Source organism: Gallus gallus, chromosome 14 (assembly GCF_016699485.2).
Source record: "Gallus gallus isolate bGalGal1 chromosome 14, bGalGal1.mat.broiler.GRCg7b, whole genome shotgun sequence".
In the NCBI taxonomy this organism is placed as follows: Eukaryota; Metazoa; Chordata; class Aves; order Galliformes; family Phasianidae; genus Gallus; species Gallus gallus.
The window spans coordinates 6,798,318-6,814,257 of NC_052545.1; the positions used below are offsets into that span (position 1 = coordinate 6,798,318).

General features: G+C 38.7%; 1 protein-coding gene across 7 annotated transcripts in view; it reads left to right on the top strand.

Annotated features, from left to right (window-relative positions):
• RBBP6 (RB binding protein 6, ubiquitin ligase) overlaps positions 1-15,120 on the top strand; it is a 31,756-nt gene extending 16,636 nt beyond the window's left edge. For 2 of the 7 annotated variants that reach the window (XM_025155135.3, XM_025155137.3), the window contains 13 exons: positions 1,150-1,238; positions 1,348-1,444; positions 2,239-2,378; positions 3,262-3,434; positions 4,157-4,260; positions 4,614-4,954; positions 6,038-6,131; positions 6,214-6,310; positions 6,413-6,470; positions 7,684-8,049; positions 8,408-8,509; positions 9,888-11,636; positions 12,582-15,120. In XM_025155135.3, the coding sequence (XP_025010903.2) occupies positions 1,150-1,238; positions 1,348-1,444; positions 2,239-2,378; positions 3,262-3,434; positions 4,157-4,260; positions 4,614-4,954; positions 6,038-6,131; positions 6,214-6,310; positions 6,413-6,470; positions 7,684-8,049; positions 8,408-8,509; positions 9,888-11,636; positions 12,582-14,688 (5,517 nt within the window). In that variant the 3' untranslated portion in view covers positions 14,689-15,120. The remainder of the gene's footprint in view (positions 1-1,149; positions 1,239-1,347; positions 1,445-2,238; positions 2,379-3,261; positions 3,435-4,156; positions 4,261-4,613; positions 4,955-6,037; positions 6,132-6,213; positions 6,311-6,412; positions 6,471-7,683; positions 8,050-8,407; positions 8,510-9,887; positions 11,637-12,581) is intronic. The other 5 variants (XM_025155136.3, XM_025155138.3, XM_025155139.3 and 2 more) reach the window with 4 other exon arrangements.
• Positions 15,121-15,940: the final 820 nt, after the last annotated feature.

Genomic DNA, 15,940 nt, shown 5'->3' on the forward strand with positions numbered 1-15,940 from the left:
TATTCCTACTAATGTTTTGTGGGTTTTGGGTGTGTTTTGTAAACCGTTTGGGTTCAAACAAATTAGGCAAGCTTTTGTAAAATTTTCTGTAAATGTTAATGGAAATGATTTCATAGATGTCGATCTGTTAATGTTGAGAAAAACTGTGTATGTGAAACAACCATTTAATAAAATGTTGAAACTAGTTGGTTGCTTTTGTGAATGAATGCATATAAAAACAAAAACATGAGTGGTTGATCTGAATGATAGGTGCTTGAAGGTCCAAATAATTTGCAGTCACTCCCTTAGACCCTGCTTGTATCTGGACTAGTGTACAACAAAACATAATTAACAAATACTGCTTTAAAAAATCAGCTCGCTTCAATGATTTGAAGATCTAGTTCTGTGTAAGGTTTGTATTACATTTTGTATGTTAAAAGGATACGGTGAACTGGGGGAAGAAAAATTCCTACAGGTTTTGCTTGCACTTAAAGCACTCAGTATGAAAAAGATAATTTGTTGGGGACTGTGTGCAGTTTGGACTCTCCACAGCACGTGGTGATCAAATTTCTACCGAAAAGAATCCTTTGTCTTGCTGGACATTTACTAAAAACTTGATTCCTTTTAATGCTTCTCTGTCCAAATTTCAGCAAGCAGAAACAGCTTCCCCAACAGCAAGTCGTGTGTCCTTTTAATGCTGCAAAATGTAAGAAGTGGTACTTGACATCCATATTTCTGAATTGAATGTATGATGGATATCTTCTCCAAAATAGTCTGGAGCCTAAAAATCAATTTTAAAATACCAGATAGTGGTGGTTTGGGGTTTTTTCAGTTTGTTTATTTTTACACGTAGCTTCAGTCCACCTTACGTTGAAGAAATTTGGATTGGTTACACAAGTCTTTATGTAAGGTACAAACAGAGCCTAAGGTTTTGAGTGCCCAAGAATGCTCTCTTCAAGTAGATTAACAGGCACATAAACATCATGTAATGGCATAAGGACTCCCCAGAACATCTTCAGGACAAATATATTTTATATAAGCAGCTGTTTTCATGCAACCTCAGCTAGAGTTGTGCTGCTCTTTACAGGATTGGATGAGTGGTGTTGTCTTTGGCTGTGTGGAATTAAACGTGTTTCTAATGTGTGTGTCAAATAATTACCTGTTAAACAGACTGCCAATCTGGCTGAAGCCAATGCTTCCGAAGAAGATAAAATAAAAGCTATGATGTCACAGTCTGGCCATGAATATGATCCAATCAAGTAAGTGTCAATAAAGTCAAGTCTTTGAAGATTGCAGAAAAATATTGTAGATTTGCTTGCTTTAAAGAGAGATATGCATGCATACCTTTTTTTTTTCTTCCTTTTTTAGTTACATGAAGAAGCCCTTGGGTCCACCTCCACCATCTTACACTTGCTTTCGTTGTGGAAAACCTGGTCACTATATAAAGAACTGCCCAACAAATGGGGTAAGGTTGTGGCGGACTGCTGGTGTCATTTAGCTGCTTATTTATTTATTTATCTCAACTTAGTTACTTAACAAATATATCAACATTCATTTTAAGAGTCATTTTTCCTGGGGTGAAATACAGAGTTGCGAGACAATATTGCAAAGTTCTTGGACTTTCAAGGGTAAAGATGAAAATATAAGCATAAAACTTCCTTATTTTCCTCAGTAATAGGCTTTTAATATGCCCACAGATCTTTCTCTGTGTATCTTTGTTTATATTTTGATGCACTTCAGTTTAATTGGACATTTTCCCCTGAACTTCAAGTTTTTGATGGCCATCAGTTAGTACTTTGTGTTGCAAGGGGATATTTCTGTTGACCCAATCTTCTGAAGATTTGCATATTCATACCATTTAACATTAGTCACTCAACATAGACCCATGAGGTATGAATCGAACCTTCATACATAGATGAGGAATTCAAGTCTCCAGTGACTGATTCAGAGTGCTGAAATAGACTCCTTCAGAGCAGGAACTTATTTCTGTCTTGCTGGAATGGTAAACTGGGGAATATTTAACCACTGGGGAATATTTAACCCCTGAGGAGCCAGAAGTTTTATGAATGTTAAGTTCAGAATACAGCTCAAACCTTTGAAACATCCTGACTGTGCTTAGGAAAATTAATGTTTCAGTCATGCAACCCTCACATCAGAGAAAAGGAGAGGATTAAAAGCTTTCACTGGTTAGAGTAATCTTTGAAATGTCATTGAGGTGTGGCTCTTAGGATGAAATGTCAGCATTTCTTTTCTTAACAGGACAAAAATTTTGAGTCAGTACCCAGGATTAAAAAGAGCACGGGAATTCCCAGGAGTTTCATGATGGAGGTGAAAGATCCCAATACAAAGGGTGCTATGCTGACAAACACTGGAAAATATGCTATACCGACTATTGATGCGTAAGTATGGGAGTTTGCAGATGGACCAAAAAGCAAACAAGCAATCATATATAAACGCCTGAGTGGCAATTCAAACAAGTTGCCCAGCATCAGCAGTTGCAGGGAAGGATGCATTGTCTTATCTTGAAGTCAGTGTGATGACTTCTGATAGTAAAATAGGGTGGTCTTACTGTTCATCGCTCTAGAATTGGGTTAAACTAGTTGTAAGCTAAGAATCCATATTTCTGCACAACATTTTGGTAGTGTCTACAATCAGAATTGTTCTCTTGAGCAAGCTCGATTTGCTCCTGGTTTGTGCTTCAAAGGTTTCAGGAGAGGTTTAACAAATAGCTGTAGATCTGAGATTTCCTCCCCCTCTGTCTATCAGATCTCACTTGAGAAACAGTGAAGTCTTCTTGCTGATATGAACTGAGAAAACAGTAGTGTGTTCTGAGAGTAGTGTCTGTTTCTGTCCCAGTTTTGGAAGTGTTTGGTAACACTTCTGTTTTTCCGTTTTGGATCTGCTTTTGTAGAAGCTGTGAGTAGACATTTTTAATTTAGAAAATGTAATTTCTCAGAGATTAAGTATATCCTGAGCCTACAACTTCGGTTTACCCTTTGGTACTGAAGAGGTGGGATTCTCTACATGTCATTTCCAACTGTCAATTATCTTTCTAGTCTGGGCTAATTTCTTGTCTTGGTTGAGCTAACAGTTGGGAGAATTTTCCAGAAGGGATAGACACTCTCTCTGATAGTTTGTGGCTGTAGAAAAAAAGGTTTATTCACAAGGCTAATAATAAAGTCATTTGATTAAGTCAAAAGTTTGGAAAAGTTTGGAGTTGTTTTTACCTATATTCAAATTATATTCTTTTTCCTTTCCTTCCCATCTCCTCCCTCCCTCCAGGGAAGCCTATGCTATAGGAAAGAAGGAAAAGCCTCCTTTCTTGCCTGAAGAGCCATCCTCCTCCTCAGAAGAGGATGATCCTATTCCAGATGAGTTGTTATGTCTGATTTGTAAAGATATAATGACAGATGCAGTTGTTATTCCCTGCTGTGGAAACAGTTACTGTGATGAATGTAAGTATTACTCCCGCATTTGTTAATTCAGAACATCAAACTGTGATCTACTGATGGGAGAAATAGGAGCTAACAAAACTGGTTTTGTTACCAGCTCTGTTTAGTGCTGAAGTATAGCACAATTAGAAAGGTACAAAGGGGGGGAAAAATACAGAAAGCTTTTGTTGTCTGTGGAAGGATGAGTATGAGAAGTGTACTTATTTGTGCAGGTCATTACAGTGCTGGGTGTAAATGTTGAATATATTTACTTTGTCTCCAGCCTTTTCTTTCATTATACAGTGTTACCATTATATATCAGAAGTCTTGACTTACTGTGAACTGAAACAAATGGATAGTTAGGTATTCAGTGCAAGTTTTTCTAGTGGGAGAAGGTTGAGAACTTGTGAATCTGAGTTTACTGATAGTTTTTAGCAACGTTTTATTTGTTACCTTGCGGGTGGTCGACAGCTCACTGTAATAGGTAACAGGAAGAAGGACTGACTGAAATGGCATGATGCAGTCTACTCTGCAGCTTCAAATGTTACAACAATTAAGTACTGAAACTGTATAGTTATTCACTGCATATTCTTTTTTTTATATATATACTATTGATCACTTAGAACTTTATGCCCTCAATTCAAGACCGTACTCATTAATCATGCACGTGATTTTATAAATGATAAGAATCCCCAAATTTTCTCAGTGTGCCTAAAAATTATATTGCTCGTTCTAATTATTCACAGGTATCAGAACAGCATTATTGGAATCTGAGGAACATACATGCCCAACATGCCATCAAACAGATGTGTCTCCAGACGCTTTAATTGCCAACAAGTTCTTACGCCAGGTAAAACGATCACTTTTACATAAACTGTTTGTTAAAAAAAAAAATCATTTGTAAAAAGCTGAAGTGGAAGAAAATACTAATTGTTGTCTCCTTCAGCAGGGCTAAGTTGAGAAAGGCTAAATCTACTTCTCAAGTACAGTATCTGTTATTACAGAAAACCAACAGCTCTTTAGTGGCAGTTGGTGAACTACAGTCACTCCTGTTTTTTAAAAATGGTTGTCTTGCTTTAATTACACGTGTAATTATGTATTAATTGTCAAAATTAATTACACATGTAGTTTTACTCCTTGGAAGCTTTTGTTTTGTTGCTGAATTTTCTTACGACTTCTTTGCAAATGTTTTTCCACCTATAGGCTGTGAACAACTTCAAAAATGAAACTGGCTACACAAAAAGGCTCCGTAAGATTCAGCAGCAACAGCAGCAGCCACCACCACCACCTCCACCTCCACCACCACTAATGAGACAGACGATAACACGCAACCTTCAGCCTCTAATGAGGCCAGCAATTTCCAGACAGCAGGATCCACTAATGATTCCATTAGCTTCTCTGTCTTCTCACTCTGCTGCTGCCTTGGCCCCTGGTCAGTCTGTTGCAGCTGCATTACCAGTAAACCCATCTTCTGTCCTTGTCTCCGATCTCCCTCCAGCAGTGTCTCTGTCTCTCCGCGGTGAAAAGCCAGATGGACCTTTTCGGTAAGTTAATCTGTAGCTCAACACAAATACAGAAGACAACAAAATGCTTAAGTTAGGTTATTCCTCTGAAGCTTCGGGGTGATTTATGTATGGATTGCTAATGGCAATTCCCAGTAGTTGTATAAGTTCTGCTTTTTGTTTTTGCTTTGGATGAGGACACTTTACATTGGAGTTGTGTCTCATTCAAGAACTTCTCCTAAGTTTTTCTTGATTCCCTATCAGTCATTTAGATACATTTACCCTGTAATAGGATTTCTTTTCCTCAGCAGCCCTTTATTTTAATGACAGGCAGTTCCTAAAGTAATCATTTAGCTATCGCATGAATTCTTTTTGAGTGTGTTAATTTTCCTGTTACTGAGCAGATAGCGTTTTTATGAAAAGTATACAAGGTCAATTACAGGTAAAATTAACTAGTGTTTTCGTGTTAACTTCTTTCTACAATAATTCAGTCATCATTATTATGATGTCAGAATCATCTTCAGTAAAACACAGTATAGTCAGTGACTCATAAAGATTTGGGTAATAGTTATTTAAAACATTGTAAGTTTGAAGTGTTTATAAACATAAAAGTCAAAGCTTGCAATCCAGTGAAGTTGACTAAAAATATATTTAAAATAGGAACTGTTGTTTAGGGTTTATATCCTTTCAACTTTATGCTTTGGATGCAAATAACTGCTCTGTCCTGAAGGCTGTCAGGCTCAGCTGTACTGTTGGGGTCACAATTTAAAGGAAACCTCTAAAGCAGCTTTATGAACTAGTACATAAGCATGTCCTAGTAGAATTTCAGTTCTTGCATCTTCCAAAACTGAGTTTTAGTGTGTAGGTTATAAGTACTCTAACCCTTTCATTTGCAGCTAGCTTAATAAAGTGTTTTTCCCTTGAACTTTCTCTAGTTCAAATTGAATTCAGTACTTCATTTGCAATCAGCCAACTTTACATTTGTAAATCTGGTGTAGACTTTTTTTTAATTTATTTTTTCTTTTGCAATAGTCAGCCTCTTCTTACTTTGAACTTTATATTTCCAGTAGCTCTTCAAAACAGTGTATTTGAATAAGAAAATTTGTGGGTTATTTTTTTCTCTAGTGATCCAGATATTATACCTCCTGCCGCTCTGGTGACTGCTGCTGAGCTTTCTAAATCTTCCCCTTTGGCAATCAGCAGTTTGTTGGAAGAGAAGGTAAATTTTATTTCAACAGATATTTGTATTTTAACCGATTTCAACATATTCTTGTATTTTAATTAATCTTATTTTCTAACAGTTTGCGTTTATTCACAAGGGCTATCAGGTTCCTGTACTAAGGCAACCAGCAATACCTAGTCTTCTGGGCCCACAAGGACAATCAATTCCCACAACTGGTAAGTATCTGCAGCTTTAGAATTAAAACAAACAAACAAACAAAAAGCCACTTCAGTTAAACTGAATGGAATTTTTTCCTTTTCTTCTTTCCAATCCAAAAGGTCATCCAATGAGAATTGGTGCAATTCGCTCAGCTGGTGGCAGGCCAGGTTGGGAACTGTAAGTATATTCTACAGAAATTCAATATATTATTGCTTGTAACATTCTGAATATGGCAGTGACACATAACTTAGTCAACAGTTGATTTATAATGTTGTAAGAATATATATATATAAGTATATACAGATAATTATATAAGTATATATATATATACAAGTACGTACAGATAATTGTGGAGTGGTAATTAATTTTTACATGGCTTTATTTGAATTAGGTTTAACAAAGGGGATCTGTGCTTCCAGAAAGATTGTTTAAAAGAAGGCTACATTGAGTAATTGAAGAGGACTGTGAAAAATGAACTCTTTTTGAGGAATCAATGATTACATATTCAAATTAAAAATAATTAGAAGACCAGATGGAAAGCCCTTTGGCTGAATGTGGTCAAAGAAGTTGCTTTCATAGAAATGAATCTCCAACACTAAATTTTTTCAGCAACTTAGTTGATATATTAGTTGAACAAATTACTGGCGAATTCAGTGCTCTTATTTTACAACTATTTGGAGTTTTTTCAGTCCTCTCAAATGTCCAGACTGCTTTCTCTCACTTGGAGAGAGAGAGGAGTCCATTTTATTTATTAATCGTAGTGTTAAGTTTAGTCTTTCATTCTGGTAAATATTTGCCATAGATAAATTTTAAGTGTGCGTTACGTTTGTAAAATCTTAAGGATAAGTCAAAACAACAACAAAAAAAAACATCCGTCTCACAAATGAGGTAAAATCTCAGATTCAATAAGAAGGAAAATAACAATTTAGGGAAGAGGACAGGCCAAATGCATCATCATGAGGCAACAACATAGGATGCCAGTGTGGAAGATGCTAGAAGAAGTTCAAGAGAAGATTAGTAAATATTTGTGCACTACTTCGAAGATTGGAAGTGTGAAATATTAGATGTTTCAAGGAGTGGCAGAGAAGCGATGGGCACTTGTCACATGGGAAATGGGAGTCTCTTTTAAGCATAGGCAGCCTCCGTCTATGGTTATGAAGATGAGCGTAAGCAGAGAAGACTGAGGGAACTGTTAGGAATGTGAGGATGAGGAAAGCAAGTATGAGGATCAGGAGGTGAATTTTAACTGAAATGACCAGAAGGCAGGGAGAAAAACACTTAAGTTCAGAACAAGATGTGGTCACCACTGTGCTCCTGCTTCATTTGCTTTCCTCTTTAAAATCAGGGCAAAGTGTAACAAACAGTGACACGTGTTTTTGGGTTTCTTTAGAAGTTCAAATCGAGGACGCCCGCATAGTGAACGTTCCCAAAGGACTCAGGCCCCAACACTACCAGCATCAGCACCAGTCTTTGTGCCTGTGCCTCCACCTCCCTTGTATCCTCCACCTCCCCATGCACTTCCTCTTCCACCGGGGGTACCGCCACCACAGTTTCCTCCTCAGTTTCCACCTGGTCAGCCTCCATCAGCTGGGTACCCTGTTCCCCCTCCAGGATATCCCCCAGCTCCTGCAAACATGTCATCAGCTTGGGTACCAACAGCAGTACCAACGGCTCATTCAAATACCATCCCAACGACACAAGCACCTCCTTTATCTAGGGAGGAGTTTTACAGAGAGCAACGGAGACTTAAAGAGGAGTAAGTATTTGGCTCAGTGAAATTGTGGTGTTTTTCATTTTTGTATTTCAGTAGCATATCGGACTGCAGTTACGTCTAAAGTGCATCTGACATAAGCCAAAATTACATGTAGAACATTTTCTTCCAATATACTTTTTCATTGCGGATGGTAAACATGCAAAACTAAAGACAAATGTAACTCTAAAACTTTCCCTAAAACTCAGAGGAATTCTAAACTGTTTTGTGTAAATAGGATGTTCGCCTTTTGCATTTGCATGCAGTATACATTTTCTCATATCGGCCATGTTTTGTTTCTTGATGTCTTTTTGTAATAAAGGTCAAACTATAATTGTAATAAAGGTCAAACTTATTTTAACAGGGAAAAGAAAAAGTCCAAACTTGATGAGTTTACAAATGATTTTGCTAAGGAATTGATGGAATATAAAAAGATTCAAAAGGAGCGTAGGCGTTCGTTTTCCAGGTAACTGCTTTACATGTCCGTAATGGAGAAGCAGATTGTCTAGAAGAATCAGGAGGAGGTCCACTCCACCTCACTATCTTTAGATGGATTGGATAATTAAAGGGCTTAGTGTTAGGAGTTTCATTTGAAGGTTGCTAGCTCAGATGTAGTGGAGCACAGTTGACTTATAATATGGCAGCAGTTATTAAGGAGCAGGAGTCTCTTTCACTGAGGTATTTCTGTAACCATCCTTTACCTCCTGACAACCTTGAGGAGGCAAAGAACTGAGTAGGTTTAGTAGCTGGATGTTCTCCGTCACCCCGTTGTGATTATAGCTATTACCTCAAAGCACTTGGGAGGAAATAAATGAGCGAAATTGTCTTCATTTCCTCTTTTGTTTCTCATGTGGTTACATGGGGATTTCAACCTGGACTGCAAACTGATGGCTTGCACTAGTGTCTTGTTGACATCGATAATTTTTTCTTAGAAACTAAAAGGTCAGATGTGTTTATAATGAGATCTTAAATTGCTGAAGGACTTTTAGAGGAAGAGCGATGCTAGTGAGCATGTGCAGAATAATGAGGAATAGTTATTTAAAAAAGAGTCAAAGAAAAACTTGTCGAGAATACTCAGGGTAGTTGATGTTTTCTATCTCAAAAAATCACTTGGACAACAGACTGAATAACTATATTAATAATGCTAGCAGTGTATTTCTTAGAATAATAGCATAATATTACTTTTAGATAAGACCTTATTTGAAACAGTGTCAGTAGCCTTGGTTAGAGATATGTGCAAAATTTTACTAGAACGTTGGCTAGAAGAGTTGATTAAATTTTGTGGTATGTAACCTTGTAGTATAAAGTATTATACATCCTGTACAGATTGCCAAACAAACAGTGAAGTTAAATTAACTAGGCTGGTATTTTAAAATTGGGCTTTACTGTCTTCAGTTGAATTCATATTTTCTTATTGCTTGATACTGTACTGTAGCTATTAAGACTTGCTCTTTTTGCGTCTTACTGCAACGTAAATTGTACTTCATGTAGTTGCTAAGTAGTGCTGAAAAAATTGTGCATTCGTGTACCAGTAGAGGTCAGCATACTCCAACTTAAGTACATCAATAGCTATAGTAGTTAATTTGGTAGAAGCAAGTGGAAATAGACTTACCCTTCCTGTATGTTTTTACACTAACAAAGCAGTGACTGTTTTGTCTTGTAAACAAAAACTTTTACGTGTTATCAAGTTCTTCAATTTGCAGTAGCATTATGCCAGCAGCTGAAAGAAGCTTTGACATAAGCATATGGAGATTTTTTTAAAAAATTAAAAAAAAAAAAATTAAATGGGGAGAGTGACTGTTTTGAATTAAATTTTTTTTTCTTTGTGCTGTGTTTTTTTGAAGGTCCAAGTCTCCCTACAGTGCTTCGTCTTACTCAAGAAGCTCGTATACCTACTCCAAGTCAAGATCGGGTTCTTCGCGCTCCCGTTCCTACTCTCGGTCATTTAGTCGTTCCCATTCTCGTTCCTACTCACGTTCACCTCCGTATCCAAGAAGAGGCAAAGGGAAGAGTCGTAACTATCGTTCTAGGTCAAGGTCACACGGTTATCACCGTTCAAGGTCAAGGTCACCCCCATACAGAAGATACCATTCACGGTCCAGGTCTCCAGTATTTAGAGGCCAGTCTCCCACTAAACGGACTGTACCTCAAGGGGAAGGAGAAAGGGAGTATTTTAACAGATACAGAGAAGTTCCACCGTATGATATGAAAGCTTACTATGGCAGATCTATTGACTTCAGAGATCCATTTGAAAAGGAAAGATACAGAGAATGGGAAAGGAACTACAGAGAATGGTATGAAAAGTTTTACAAGGACTATGCTGTTGGAGCCCAACCTCGACCTCCAGTAAACCGAGAGAACTTTTCTCCAGATAGATTTGGCCCACCTGGAACCAGAAGAGAGAATTCACCATATGCTCGGGGACGTAGGGAGGATTATGCTGGTGGGCAGAGCCATAGAAATCGTAATATAGCTGGAAATTTCCCTGAAAAGCTTTCAGGAAGAGAGGGCCATGGTATAAAAGATCCTACAAAATCAAAAGAGAAGGAGGTGGAAAATCCCCTGGGAGATGGCAAAGGAAATAAACATAAAAAACACAGGAAGAGGAGGAAAGGGGATGAGAATGAAGGATTTCCCAATGCTGAGTTGTTAGAAAGTACGAAAAAAACAAGGGAACCAGGTACAGCAGAGGACATTAAATCGGACTCTCTGTTCATGCTCCCAAGTAGAGATGATGCCACCCCTGTGAGAGATGAACCTATGGAAGCAGATTCTATAGCTTTCAAACCAGTGTCTGAAAAAGAGAAAAAAGACAAGGATAAGCCAAAAGCAAAAACTGATAAGACAAAACGGAAGGCAGAAGTGGCTGCTCCTCCGAAGAAAGACAGTGTAACAAAACCAACTAAAGCTTCCCAGGAGAAGGTGGACGCTGACCGTGAAAAATCTCCTCGAATGGAACCTCTTGTGAAAAAAGCAAAGGAGGAGTTGCCGAAGACAGACAGTGTTAAAGCATCTTCCTCTCAAAAGGATGAGAAGACTCTCGGTACACCACGGAAAGTTCATCCAAAAGTGGCAAAAGATCACCCAGAAGCCAGACCAGCCAAGGAAGAAAAGGCAAAGAAGGACCATCCAAAAGAATTAAAGTCAGAAAAGCCCTCCAGCAAAGAGGACAAGTCAAAAAAAGCAGTTGAAAAAAGCAAATCTTCTGATGCAAAAGCTGAAAAAAGAAAAAGAAAAGCAGATGAAAAGGCTGATAAAGAACATGAAGCAGCTTCCGTAAAGGCCTCTAAACCAGAAACTGCTGAATCAAAAACGTCGCCAAAAGGGAAAACTGAACCTGATGGTGAGAAAGGAGAGAGAACTCCAGAAAAGGATAAATCTGGTTTTCTTATCACTCCTGCAAAAAAGATTAAACTTAACCGAGAAACTGGCAAAAAGATTGTGAGTGGGGAAAACGTGCCACCCGTGAAAGAACCTGCTGAGAAAGTTGAGCCGAGCAGCAGCAAAGTTAAGCAAGAAAAAGTGAAAGGAAAAGTGAGAAGAAAAGTAACAGCAGCTGATGGATCTAGTTCAACTCTTGTAGATTATACCAGGTACTTCATCATTTCTTTTCCTACATTTTCACATTCCTCTTCCTCTAAAATTCAAAATCTTTACGATAACTGATGGAAGGAGAAGCTAAATCCGTGCTCAGTGAGTATTTGAATCATCTGTGAGGTTTTCTGCTAAACTGTACAAATGAAATTTTGTTGCAGCAAACAAGCAGTCTGAGCAGAAAGCTGGTAAGTTTAATTAATGGGTGACATTTAACCCTTATTTCTGGGACTTTTTTCCCCTCTTAATAATTAGTCTTTTGAGTACAACTATATATTGAGTCTTTATGGTGTCCTCTCCATGTCTTCCCTCAAATCCTGCGTAATACCAAAGGCAAGGATAACAGATATGTCTGTATCATGCAGTATTTTGTATTTTTAAAATTGCAAGGTACTGTAAGTGACTTTTTTTTGCTAGTATGACATGAAATTATAATTTGCAGAAATAGCAGCTTGGCTGCCCATACTGCATGGAGCACATAATCGCTCCTTAATTGCTTGCTTGCTTGTTGAAACTACCACAGATAGAAATAGGACATCAAGGAATTACCTGATCAGACAATTCCTGATCTGACTGTAGAATCATAGAATGGTTTGGGTTGGAAGATCATCTCGTTCGAACCTCCCAGCTGTGGGCAGGGTCACCCCCTCTAGACCAGGTTGCTCACAGCCCCATCCAGACTGGTTTTGAATGCTTCTAGGGCAGAAGCATTGACGATCTTGTGTCTTTGTTAATTAAATGCTTAGTAGAAAGACACTAATTGGTTGTTCATAATCTTAGTCGACGGACTTATCCTTCATCTTGGCTGTCCCCTTGGTTGGTCATCTTTTGAAAAAATACTGGAGTTTTACAAGTGAAACAGAAGTCGTTTTATAGAATACCGCAACGGACAGCTGTGCTTGCATCTCTACCATTTTGTTAATTTATGATATTTTTCTTCTTAGCACCAGTTCTACTGGAGGAAGCCCTGTTAGAAAGCCTGAAGAGAAGACAGATACAAAGCGGACTGTCATTAAGACAATGGAGGAATATAATAATGATATAACTGCCCCTGCTGAAGACGTCATTATTATGATCCAGGTCCCTCAGTCAAAGTGGGATAAAGATGACTTTGAGTCTGAAGAGGAAGACATTAAATCTACCCAGCCATCTTCAAACATAGGAAAACCTGCTAGTGTTGTAAAAAATGTGAGTGCTAAGGCACCAAATCCCATAAAACACAATGAAAAAGAAATGGAGCCTTTGGAGAAAATACAGAAAACTGCAAAAGAGGTGAGTTATGAAAGCTCTCAGCATGATGTAAAAGGTTCAAAAAGTTCAGTGTTGAATGAAAAAGGGAAAACCAAAGAGCGGGATCATTCTCTGTCAGACAAGGACACTTCTGAAAAGAGGAAGAGCGGTGTTCAGCCAGAAAAAGACCACTCAGAACGTGCAACTGAACAAGGAAATGGAAAAAATATTTCTCAATCTTCCAAAGACAGCAGATCTTCAGAGAAACATGATACTGGCCGTGGATCCACTGCTAAGGATTTTACTCCTAATCGAGACAAAAAATCTGACCATGATAGCAGCAGAGAGCATTCTAGTTCCAAGCGTAGAGATGAAAAAAGTGAATTAGCAAGGAGAAAAGACTCTCCTTCACGAAACAGAGAATCTACATCAGGACAGAAAAGTAAACCAAGAGATGAACGAGCAGAGCCTTCCAAAAAGGGTGCCGGAGACTCCAAAAGAAGCAGCTACAGCCCTTCACGTGACCGAAAGCAATCAGATCACAAAACTGCTCATGATTCCAAGCGCTCATTAGAGGAACACAAACCTCTAGATAAAAATTCAGGTAAGGAGAAGGAAAAAGAAAAGGAAAGGGAAAAGGAGAAGGAAAAAGAAAAAGAGAAGGAAAAGGAGAAGGAGAAGGACAAAGAAAAGGAAAAGGAGAGGGAAAAGGAAAAGGAAAGGGAGAGGGAGAAGGAGAAGGACAAAGAAAAGGAGAGGGAAAAAGACAAGGAGAAGGAAAAGGAGAGGGACAAAGAAAAGGAGAGGGAAAAAGAAAAGGAGAAGGAAAAGGAGAGAGAAAAAGACAAGGAGAGGGAAAAGGAAAGGGAGAGGGAAAAAGAAAAGGAGAGAGAGAAAGAGAAGGAGAGGGAAAAGGAGAGGGAAAAGGAAAAAGAGAAAGAAAAGGAAAAGGAGAGGGAAAAGGAGAGGGAGAAGGAAAAAGAGAAAGAAAAGGAAAAGGAGAGGGAAAAGGAGAGGGAGAAGGAAAAAGAGAAAGAAAAGGAGAAGGAAAAAGAAAAGGAAAGGGAAAAGGAGAGGGAGAAGGAAAAAGAAAAGGAAAAGGAGAGGGAAAAGGAAAAAGAAAAAGAGAGGGAAAAGGAGAAAGAGGACAAAGATAAGTATATATCTGAGATAAAGAGCAATAAAGAGAAAGAGCCAAGTTGCAATAAGCCATCTTCAATACAAGAATCACCAGATGCAAAAAATGAGAAAGAAAATGTGACTGGACAAAACGATAAAACTGGTGTCAAGACTAAGCCTCAGGTAAGCAACCCCTCACGGCTCTCCTCTGATCCAACTCGAGAAACTGATGAGGCTGCATTTGTACCAGACTACAATGAAAGTGACAGTGAAAGTAATGTATCTGCAAAAGACGAGGAAACTGTAGGAAAAAATTGTAAAGAACAGAAAGAAAAAGCCATTGACAAGGTTAAACAGGATACAGCAGCGCCTGCCACGGTTAGCCAGCCTGAAGCAAGCAGAAGTCAAAGCCAGAGCAGCCCCAGTGTTAGCCGCAGTCGGAGTCAAAGCCCTGCTGAGAGTCAGACTCGAAGCCACAGTAGCAGTGCCAGCTCGGGAGAGAGTCAAGACAGCAAGAAGAAGAAGAAGAAGAAAGAGAAGAAGAAGCACAAGAAACACAAAAAACACAAGAAGCATAAGAAACACGCTGAAAATGAACCGGAATTGGAGAAAAGCCAAAAACACAAACACAAGAAGAAAAAATCAAAGAAGAGCAAAGATAAAGAGAAAGATGACCAAAAAGTTAAATCTGTCACCATATAGAATGACAGATAGGAAAAAAATTGACTTAATTCCTAAGTCATCTGTATTAAATTTTGTTAAAATGTAAACGAATTCAAGCGTTGTAAATAATGACATGAAAGACCCTGTGCTGCACTTAAAATATTGCTGCTTGATTATTTGATTTTTACATCAGAGCTTTATAAAAGTGAACATTTTGTACAGAATTGTGAGTTGTGACCATGTAACATGAAAGGTTTTGCTGGGGCGTCTTATTTTTCACCACCGTTAATTAGTTTGGGTGGAGTTTACTGTACTGTGAAAATTTTCACATTTGACCTTTTTTTTTTTTTTAATTGCCTGGCAGAAGAAGCTGGTATCAGTTATAAAATATCAGCAGAATGATTTGCAGAATACATTACAGCCCTGTTATGTCACTTTTTGATTACAATAAAAAGTTTTCAGTAAACTTTATTCGGTGTGATGAGATTTGTAGTGGCAGCTGAGCGTAGGCAGGGAAAAGGGCATCCGACAAAAGCTGCTGGCTGCTTGTTGGTGGCTGCCAGTGTGGTTAGGTCTGCGAAGGCTGGCTGAACTCGAGAGCTTTGAACAGATGCAATATGAGGAAGCACTGCCAGGAGGTGCCCTTTTCTCATGTTGCTGTTTTTACATTTCAGAAGGTGTGTAGTCCCACAATACAGCCTCGACCTACAGCTGGGACTGTTTTAGGACAGCGCTCTGTGTGAAGCTGCTACGTTTCAGCTCTGTTTGTTAGAACTCTGTCGCTATTTGTTGGCAAAAATATGCACCTGTATTTTAAGATATGCCATAATCTGTACGTCCTCTCACGAGGATGCTGATCTCCGGTATGTTTGGTTTTGCTACAGCTTTGTTTGCTGATTCAAGTTTTCATACAGTGACTCAACGTGGCGCATTGCCATTAAATGTGGGATTCAGGGAATGAGTTTGGCAAAACAAGAAAAGCCATCAGGGCGGCAGAGTTCTGCTTTAGACTGGCATGACGTCCCAGGGACAGCTGAGTTTGGTGGTGAAAGCCCCCTGCTGTTCATGGGGTTTGCCCCAAATGTGGTCCGGGTGCTACTCTGGGGCTTCCTGCTTCGTGGAGGTGGTATAGAAAGCAACGTATGTAGCAACTATCGCTAAGATATTTAGTAGTACAAAGACAGTAAAACCATTCTTCCTTTTGCTTTTCAGTCGAGTGACTCAGCTTAGATATGGAGCATCCTTTCCTTCTGATGGTTAAAACAGTAACAAACCAGACGTAGCACTTTGC